The sequence below is a fragment of the Populus alba genome, chromosome 11, assembly GCF_005239225.2.
Source record: "Populus alba chromosome 11, ASM523922v2, whole genome shotgun sequence".
Lineage (NCBI taxonomy): Eukaryota > Viridiplantae > Streptophyta > Magnoliopsida > Malpighiales > Salicaceae > Populus > Populus alba.
Window position 1 is genome coordinate 15,638,010 of NC_133294.1, and position 9,902 is coordinate 15,647,911.

Consider the following 9,902-nt stretch of genomic DNA (forward strand, 5'->3'; position numbering starts at 1 on the left):
ATTTTGACAAGACAACAACTAAGACTCTATATTACAATAAAGTAGGGTTGTTCACGGTTTGGTTCAGTTCGGTTCAGACTACAAAAATCAACTGAACCGAGTAGCTTAAATTTTGAAAAATTTAAACCGAACCGGACCGAAAACCGGTTCAAACCGAACCAGTTCGGTTCGGTGAAATTTGGTTTTTTTGCCATAAAACCGAGAAATCCAATCCTATCATATATGAGTTTTTTTTTTCAGTTCGGTTTAGCCAGAATCTTGTTCAAATCTTGCAAATATGGCAAAGCAAAGCCTCAAAAGTTTTAGCATCCCGATTAATAAGAATATTTGTTGATAAAGAAATTTACAAAACAAAAGAAAATGACAAACTAGATTGTGGAGGCTAGCTTTCTCCAATGAGCATCGGTTGTAACTTGTAATCACACTTTTCACCCACCATTCCAAAGTTGCACATATAAAATTAATATTAGTTTTTGCTATGGAAGTCTTCTTTTAGCTCAGTAGCCAATGCAAACAACACTAAATATCAAAAGCACTTTGATTGTCTCTATTCTTCTTTACCCATTTAACAAGAAGACGAACCAGATCTTCATGACAGCTTGCGTAGAAATAAAGAGAAGCCAAAGAGATGGAGATGTTGATTTTTGTTTGGCTTGCGCAGAAGAGATATGGGTTGTGCAGAAAAGATGGAGATGATGCACATAAATAAAAAGAGAAGCCAAGGAGATTGAGATGTGCGTTTTTGTTCAGCTTGAGCAGAAAAGATGAAGATGATGCACGTAAATAAAAAGAGAAGCCAAGGAGATGGAGATATGGGTGGATGACTTAGCTTTTGAGTTTTGAGATGGAGTGGAGGGCGGCGGCTTTTTGTGTTATTAGTTTTGAGATGGATAGTGGAAGGCGGGGCAATTTGTTAGGGTTAGGTTAATTGCAGTATTTATACCCTTTTTGTTTTTTTGGTTGGGTCGGTTCGGTTCATCGGTTTCCGTTTTAAAACCGAAACCGAACCGAACCGGCAAGATTTAATGGTTTTAAAAATCGGTTTAATCGGTTTTTCATCTCGGTTTGCTTTTCTCGGTTAATTTTTCTTCATTTTTTTCGGTTTTCTCGGTTATTCGGTTTTTTTGAACACCCCTACAATAAAGTACCCAATCTATTACAAGACTTTCTAGTTATTTGGGTGGTGTACAAGAGGTTGTCGGCAATTAAACACTACTTTTCAAGGCTATATTTCAAAGCTCTCGTCGGGCCCAATTTATTGCAGCGGCGTGCGTGTATTACAGTCACGTTTTATGTTTTAAAAATATTTTTAAAAAATTAAATATTTTTTATATTTTTAAATAATTTTAATATATTATTGTCAAAAAATAATTTAAAAAAAATAAAAAAATAATATTATTTTAATATATTTTTAGATGAAAAATACTTTAAAAAATAATTATTGCTATATTTCCAAACATTCATTAAACATGCATTGAGTTTGGTGTTTTTCCTTTTTTTCTTTCCTTTTTATTTATGAATTTTGTATCTGTCCTTTTAATAAATCATATCAGCTCTTATAATTTATTTCTTATTTATATTTGATTTTTTTCCTTTAATTTTTTTAATAAATTATGAAATGACAAATACTTTTTTAATTTCACCACCTTTTAATTTTTACTTTTTTAAATTCAATTTTTATTATTTTAATTACTATTTTTTTAATAAGTTATAAACTCACAATTATTCTTTAATTTCACCCCTTTTAATTTTTTATTTTTCAAATTCGAATCATATTTTTTTGATTGCTATTTATTTTATTTGGAATCATTTTTTAAGCTGTATTTTTTTTTATAATTTCATTCTCCATGGTTTTTTTCTTTCAGATTTGATATTTATTCTTTTTATTACTATATTTTTATTCTGCATCAAGTTTTTAAATTAATTATTTCTCACGATTTCATCCTTTAGCCAACTATATTCAGGCTGAGATATAACTACACAACAACTGTATTAATTTTCAATAATAAAGATGACTGATTATTATGTAACTCTCTTTCGGTAAAAAAATATAATCGTCGAGAGTCGAGACAGCATGTGCTAAAATGAAAATCAGCCCATTGGAAAAATGGGTCTTGCCTAGAAACGTGGGCCAACGTGGTCCAGTGGGCTCTAAGTCTAGGCCTACATACACAGCCATAGGAGCCGAGAAGACAAGTCATAGAAGTCAAAGCACTGAAATGCAGTTAATTAAGGTAAGAATAAATAAATAAATAGAAGAAAGGAAGGAAGAGATAAAGAGATGCCGTGGACCCAAATTGGGCGTTGTGCCATTTAGGAGTGGGAATTCATGGCGTCCAAGGGCATCGAATGGTTGACAATAATAGTTGTGATTTAATTTTTATTTGGGTCAATGATCACTTACTTTTTTAAGCACAATATTTTATATATTTAGCCTTTGTTAATTCCTTGGGAAGGAAAGAATTTGGATCCGTAATCTCTTTACATTTATAAAGTCAGAAGTATATTGATAAAATAGCCTATCATCATTCACTACTTAGTATTTTTTTCAAAACATGGAGGGTAACGAAAGTCAATGTTCTTTTAGATTTACGATCTGTGTGAACTATAGACTTTTCACTCCGTCTTTTCACAACAAAGGGTATCTTTATTGGTTGATTGTTTTGGATTCAGTTTAATTTTTTTTTAAAAAAATAATTATATTAGTTTTTTTTTTTTAATTAAAATTAAATTTAAACCGATTCAAACCAATTGCTTTCAGTTTTGTTCAGTTATTTTAGATAAAAACCCGTTTAAATTGACCAATTTCAGTTTAACTTGGTTTTTTTAGTTTGGCTCGTTTTTTTTTTTGTTTGGTTTTTTCTATTTTTTTTTAGTAGTTTGGATTGGTTTAATTCTATTTTTTTCAATTCTAGATTTATAAAACCAAAACTGAACCGAACTGATCAATTTTTTTAAAAAATTTTAATTGGTTTAATCATTTTTTTTTTCATGGTTTGATTTTTTCAGTTTCTTAATTTAATTGATTTTTTTTAATTTTTTTTACCCACCCCTAACTGCTGTGAACATTAAGGGAAAAAAGATATAAGGAGGTTGATTTTTTTCATGGCTAAGGTAGACTTATAAAACCAAAACTGAACCGAACTGATCAATTTTTTTTTTAAATTTTAATTGGTTTAATTATTTTTTTTTCATGGTTTGATTTTTTAAGTTTCTTAATTTAATTGATTTTTTTAATTTTTTTACCCACCCCTACCTGCTGTGAACATTAAGGGAAAAAAGATATAAGGAGGTTGATTTTTTTCATGGCTAAGGTAGGCAGATCCTTTCGATTATTGTATGTTAGGATCGAGTCTAATTTTCTCAGTATATTTATAACGGGACAGGATACACAAGCACAACCAGCCCAGGGAAAGAAGGGGAGAAGAAAAAAGAAATAGAAAAGGAGTAGAAAACAAGGGAGAGAAGGGAAGAAAAATATATCTTCGAAACGCCACTAGCGACTTTTCACCGACACGCGTTGACCAAAAAAGATTCACCATGCCACCACCAACAAAGAAGAGACTAGTCTGACGATGGTGTCAGGCTCGTGTGTTGCCTAAATTGAATTTATGTCTTTGGACTATTTTTTAGCGGATGAGTTTGGTTTTTAAGGGTTTTTAGAGTGTTTATTATATGTTTTTAAGTTGAAAATAATTTTTTAGATAAAAAAACACTATTTAATACTATTGAATTTTAACTCTGTTTTTTTATTTTTTATTAAGATCATATATATATATTTTTTTAAAAAAATAAAAAGCATTTTTTATACAACTTATCATAATCCTTTTTATTTGGTTTCATTATTGAGAGCTCAATTTTTGTTATTAAAATGCAAAAAATTCTTAAATTTTTTTATTAAAAGTAGTTTGATTCATAATCTAAATCGTAAGTATAATAAATTAATTTAAATTAATTTGAATTACTCTAATATGTTAGTAATTCAATATATAATATCTTAATTTTTTTTTAATGAAATTGAGTTTTGATTGATCATGTAATTTATTTTTAAATAGGATATTTTTATTTATATTCTTCTCTTGATTTCATATAATCCTTAAAAGTATTTTATTAAAAGTAAACATTAGATTTTGAGCTTATAGTAAAAAACAATTATTATTTTTATGTGTTAAAATTTTTTTATCCAACAACTCGCAGCGTCGCGGAAGCTACTAAGCTGACGCCTTGTTATGCCCATTGCAGATGTCTTTGGGGCGAAATTATTGAAACTTCTTGAAATAGGACTTTTCCGGCTGTGATAGATGGATCTTACGGTTATTGAAAAACGGTAGTCAATATCTTTGGAAACAGTCTTCACATTAGACCAGCAGCTTGTACTAATAACAATACATTATTCTGCGTGATCAAACCAGAACAGAACATTTATGAAAACTCTCTTGAATGGGAGCTTTTTCAGTGCTGTTTGCATGCTCGTTCTTATTCTCTGTTTTAATCGACTCCGCCACATCAAACATCATCTACCCAAGCCAATCCATAAGAGATGGTGCAACTCTCCTTTCAACCGGGGGAAACTTTGAACTAGGATTTTTCGGCCCTGGAAATTCAACAAAACGTTTCTTGGGAATATGGTATAAGAAGTCTCCTCGTACAGTTATATGGGTAGCAAACAGAGAAGTTCCACTTTCCAATACTCTGGGGGCTCTGAATATAAGCAGCAAAGGGATACTTGTCCTGTACAGTAGCACAAATGATGTTGTTTGGTCATCGAATTCATCAAGAACTGCAGAGGATTCAGTTGCAGAGCTCTTGGAGACAGGTAATCTTGTTGTGAGAGAAGGGAATGATAGTAATCCCGACAACTTTCTGTGGCAGAGTTTTGACCATCCAAGTGATACCTTGATATTAGGAATGAAATTGGGGAGCAACTTCGTAACGAAGATTGACAAGTTTTTATCATCTTGGAAGAGTGCTGAAGATCCTGCTCGAGGTGAATATTCTTTCGTTATAGATACTCACGGGTATCCCCAGCTACTTCTGAAGAGGGGAAACCTTACTCTGTTTAGAGCGGGGCCATGGAATGGCATAAAATTCATAGCAAATCCCAGCCCGATGCCTATTTCCAATGAATTTGTTTTCAACAGCAAAGAGGTTTATTACCAGCTTGGAATCCAAACATCAGTCCTTTCAAGGCTCACACTCAGTCCATTGGGCCTTCCACAGAGCTTCACATGGAATGACCGAACAAATGATTGGGTGATTACTGAAGGTGGCCAGTTTGATCCGTGTGAAAATTATGCCTCTTGTGGTCCAAATACTCGCTGTGAGATGAGTAGATCTCCTAGATGTGCATGCTTGGATGGATTCATACCCAAGTCTCTAGCAGATTGGAACATTTCAGATTGGAAAGATGGGTGTATCCGGAGAACTCCGCTAGAATGCAGCGACAAGGTTGGCTTTCTGAAATATACAGGGATGAAATTGCCCGACACATCGTCTTCCTGGTACGACAAGAGCATCAGTCTCAAGGAATGTGAGGGATTATGTTTGAAGAACTGCTCCTGCACTGCTTATACCAATTTAGATATCAGGCAAGGTGGAAGTGGATGCCTGATCTGGTTTGGTGACCTGATTGATACAAGAAGGTCAACTGGGGATGGACAAGACCTTTTTGTTAGGATGAATGCTTCAGAACTGGGTAAGTATTCCAAGTATGCAACTATGTATTCATACAGTCACATTTTACATTTGTACTGAGGAAAAAATATTTCTGCTTCTCTTGAATTCATATAGAATGGAAAGTAGGTCTTTGCTCTTCTGCTGTGTCCATAATTAACAAATAACTCTTGAACTGGGTTATACATCAGGTTCTTCTAACCATTCTTCTGTGCACTCAGGTGTACCTACGAAAAAGAGGACATTTAGTAAGAAGCTAGCAGGAATAGTCTCCGGCGCAATAGTATCAGGCATTGGCATGCTAATATTAGGATTCATCCTTTCCAAGCGGAAGTGGAATCTTAGAAAGAAAAACCACTGTGAAGAAAGGGAGGAAGACATGGAATTGCCAATATTTGACATGAGTACTATAGCACATGCCACCGATGCTTTTTCGAACAGCAACAAACTTGGAGAAGGTGGTTTTGGACCCGTATACAAGGTATGAAAAAAATCTGAAACCTGACAATCCATTTTCTAACAAAAAAACTTAGCTGAACTGTGTGAATCACTCAGGGAATACTCATAGGAGGGCAACAAATAGCAGTGAAAAGGCTTTCAAAGAGTTCAGGTCAAGGATTGGATGAGTTCAAAAATGAAGTTATGTTAATTGCTAAACTTCAGCACCGCAGTCTTGTAAAGCTCCTGGGTTGTTGCATTCATGAAGATGAAAGAATGTTAATTTACGAATACATGCCCAACAAGAGCTTGGACTCCTTTATTTTTGGTGCTAACCCTTCTGAATTAATAAGATTGAAGTTCTATAAGTTCTATTAACTGTTACAAATCAATTAGTTATTTGGACTAATTGAGAAATTCATCAGACCAAACAGGTAGAAAGCTACTCGATTGGAGTCAGCGTATCAACATTATAGGTGGAATTGCTCGAGGGCTTCTTTATCTGCATCAAGACTCTAGACTTAGAATCATCCACAGAGATATCAAAGCCAGCAACATTTTACTGGATGATGAGCTAAACCCCAAAATTTCTGACTTTGGCCTCGCTAGAATTTTCGGTGGAGATCAAACAGAGGCCAAAACTAGAAGGATAGTTGGAACATAGTAAGTACATAAACCCAATATTGTCTTGCTTCATTTTCATTACTATTTTGTGAACTTAACCTGTTAGTATCATTTTCAGTGGCTACATGTCTCCCGAGTATGCATCGAATGGATACTTTTCAGTGAAATCTGACGCTTTTAGCTTCGGTGTTCTAGTCCTCGAGATCGTGAGCGGAAAGAAAAATAGGGGATTTCGTCACCTGGACCCCAACCTCAACCTTCTTGGACACGTAAGCTTTTAAATAATACTTTAATACATACAACCTTGTTGAAGACGGTGGTGAATATTAAATCTTGATGTCCCTTTCAGGCATTTCAAATGAGATTAAACAAACAAATTTGCCTAATTATCGAGGCTTTCAGAAATATCATAGAAGTATTGATGTTATGGCAAAACTAGGATAGTAACAGGGAAATTAGAATGGCCAGTCTGCTGATATATGTTCTTGGTTTTGTTTTTTCTTAAGGCGTGGATGCTTTGGATTAAAGGGACACCATTGGAGCTGATCGATGAATTTTTGATTGAGTCGTGCAATTTATCTGAAGTGCTAAGATGCATTCAAGTGGCTTTATTATGTGTGCAACAACGCCCGGAAGATAGGCCAAACATGTCAGCTGTGGTTCTAATATTAGGAAGTGAGATTCCATTGCCGCAGCCTAAACAACCTGGTTTTTTTATGGGGGTGATTCCACTTGAACAGAGCACTTCCTCAAACAGGCATGTGACTTATTCAGGTGACGAGGTTAGTTTGATCTCATTAGATCCCCGGTAGCCCATCATTACATAACTGCAGAAGGAGTAAGATTTCAGATCAAACAGTTGGTTTCTCGAAAATTCCACCATTCCGGTACAGAGTGCTAAAGCCAATATATAGATGCAGAATCAGGGCTACCAATGCCAGCCAAGTAGCCAGCCAGCCACAGCTGATCATTTGCAGGATCTTACGCTGTGGATCAAATTTGTCTCTCTGCTTTGGATATGATGCTACTTATGGCCCGCACCTTGTGAGGATCATGGTGCTATGAATATGTTTTATTAATAATTAAAGTATTGATTTATTATGCATTCTAGTTCTATTATACATAAAAGTAATGAAAACAAAAACTTCCAAAATGAATTTCTTATAATTTAAATAGTTTTTTCTTATTATATCAAAAACTAAAAATTTGTCTCAGCCCACCTCAGCTGACAGGAAACATAAATTTATAAACCGGATGGAGAAGATGAAGCCAAGAAGAAGTTAAGTTTGAACGTGTCAAATGAGCATTATGTTGAAAGTGGTAATAACTTTTAATTCAATTATTTGACAATGATCAAGTCGTAGTAGAATGTTCTCCAAGGCTTTGAAGTCAGAAATATAATACTCTAATCATATGCTACAATTCTTTTTTTAATCATTCTTGAAATATTAATCTTTCTTGACTAATTTGATTATAATAACATCATATAATACATGTCATCAATAAGTATATTAAATACTATCTCCTACAGTAATCAATAATAATAATATTGTAGCCCTGCATATGCTCATCACGTGCTCTTCTCAAGATCATGTTGGTGGGTGATTAGCTTCAAAAATTTCATTTTCTTTTAAGGTCTAAGCTACCCCAAAGTGAGATTTGGAATTTGGCTTGGAAGTATATTTTTCTACCGACTATTGACGTAGTTGCTCTTCCAATAATAAAAGAAGTGAAGAACTCCATTCACTAACATACCGGTCCATGAAAAGAGAAATGAAAAATTACAGCAGCATGCAACTTTCCAGGAGGCCCGTGATTCTTTTTTCTGTACTTGCTTAATCAACAAGGAAGTTATCCTTGAAAAAAATAGCTTATAAGGCTATTTAAATATAAAAAATAACATCCTAATTATTAAAATTTCAATTGAATTGAAGGTCCTAATCTAAATAGAAAAAAACAAAAAAACATTTGTCCTTGAGTTAACTATTACAAATTGAACACTTCCATCTCAAAGAAATATATACTTTAAATATAATATTGTAGCTAGTCTATTCAAGAAATAATATAACTTTGACCTATGAACTTTAAAATTTAATGTATGATGTGTGCAAGTTAAGAAAAAAAAAAAACCATATCAACTGTTACACGGTTGTTATTATAAAGTCTTCTTGATGTTCATTCATGGATTCTTTTACTTCAAACTTGTTCTCATCATTTATGACTCCTAGTACTTTAACCTTTGCATGTAAAGAAATTCCAAGATAATCTTTTATAATATCTCTAGATAACTTCTTGTCAAAGGTTACCATGTCCCCCATGTCATTGTTTACTAGATTTTCATCCATGACAAAAAAAAAAAAAAAGAGTAATCACAATTTGCCACAATCTTCTTTTAACATAATGTTAACTCCTTCCTTGATCATGCTATCATCAGCACAATGGCCTAACTTCAAAATTTCAAAAAGACTTTTGGATCTAATACTTTTCATTGTCATCACTATTGTGATGTTGAAAATTTCTACATCTAAGAGATGATATCTCATATAGGTTTCTCCTCCTTGCTCCTCATAAAGAATGTTGAGCACAAGTCAAATAATAATAACATTATTGTTTAGATTTCCAATAAAAAATTTCCACATAATCATTTTCATTTTGTACGAACTCCAAAATTAATAGTTTTCTCAATGTTTGCCAATGATAAAATTAAAGTATTATCAATAAGAGCTCTATATTCTAGAACTTCAAACCATCATTCTTTAGCATCATAAGTAAGTTTGTGTATGGAAAATCATATTTTCTAATAATAAACAACTTATTTAAATAAAATTAAGCTTCTAGCTTTAATAACTATTTAATAAATTCTTTCTTCAAAAAATTTCCATCAAATAAAGGAATCTCTTTTAATTTAGGAATGTATCTATGAAAAAGTTGTCTGCTAATTGAGTTTTCAATGCATCTTTTATTGTATATACCACCTTTCATAGATTTGATGCCTATATAGATTAGTAGGAGTAAATCTAGAGTTTGGTTCATCCCAATGTAAATCTCTGAGAACATCCCATTTTCATCGCGATTTATGTTTATACCTTCCTCTCATAGTGTCAGATGGTTCAAGCGTTTTGTAATTTTTTCTAATGAATATTCAACTTGATCTAAATATCTATAAC

General features: G+C 33.0%; 1 protein-coding gene across 1 annotated transcript; it reads left to right on the top strand.

Annotated features, from left to right (window-relative positions):
• The first annotated feature begins 4,353 nt into the window (after positions 1 to 4,353).
• Positions 4,354 to 7,840, top strand: LOC118047518 (G-type lectin S-receptor-like serine/threonine-protein kinase At4g27290). The gene is made up of 6 exons (XM_035056836.2): positions 4,354 to 5,695; positions 5,895 to 6,154; positions 6,229 to 6,439; positions 6,537 to 6,774; positions 6,854 to 7,004; positions 7,242 to 7,840. Exons 1-6 carry the CDS (start codon positions 4,441 to 4,443, stop codon positions 7,545 to 7,547), a joined length of 2,421 nt encoding a protein of 806 aa, XP_034912727.1. The 5' UTR covers positions 4,354 to 4,440; the 3' UTR covers positions 7,548 to 7,840.
• The last annotated feature ends 2,062 nt before the right edge of the window (positions 7,841 to 9,902 follow it).

Excerpts from the sequence above, each read along its gene's own strand:
- LOC118047518 (XM_035056836.2), top strand. The coding sequence starts at position 4,441 with ATGGGAGCTTTTTCAGTGCTGTTTGCATGCTCGTTCTTATTCTCTGTT. Across the intron at positions 6,155-6,228 it reads GTTTTGGACCCGTATACAAG|GGAATACTCATAGGAGGGCA; the intron begins GTATGAAAAAAA and ends TGAATCACTCAG. Across the intron at positions 7,005-7,241 it reads ACCTCAACCTTCTTGGACAC|GCGTGGATGCTTTGGATTAA; the intron begins GTAAGCTTTTAA and ends TTTTTTCTTAAG.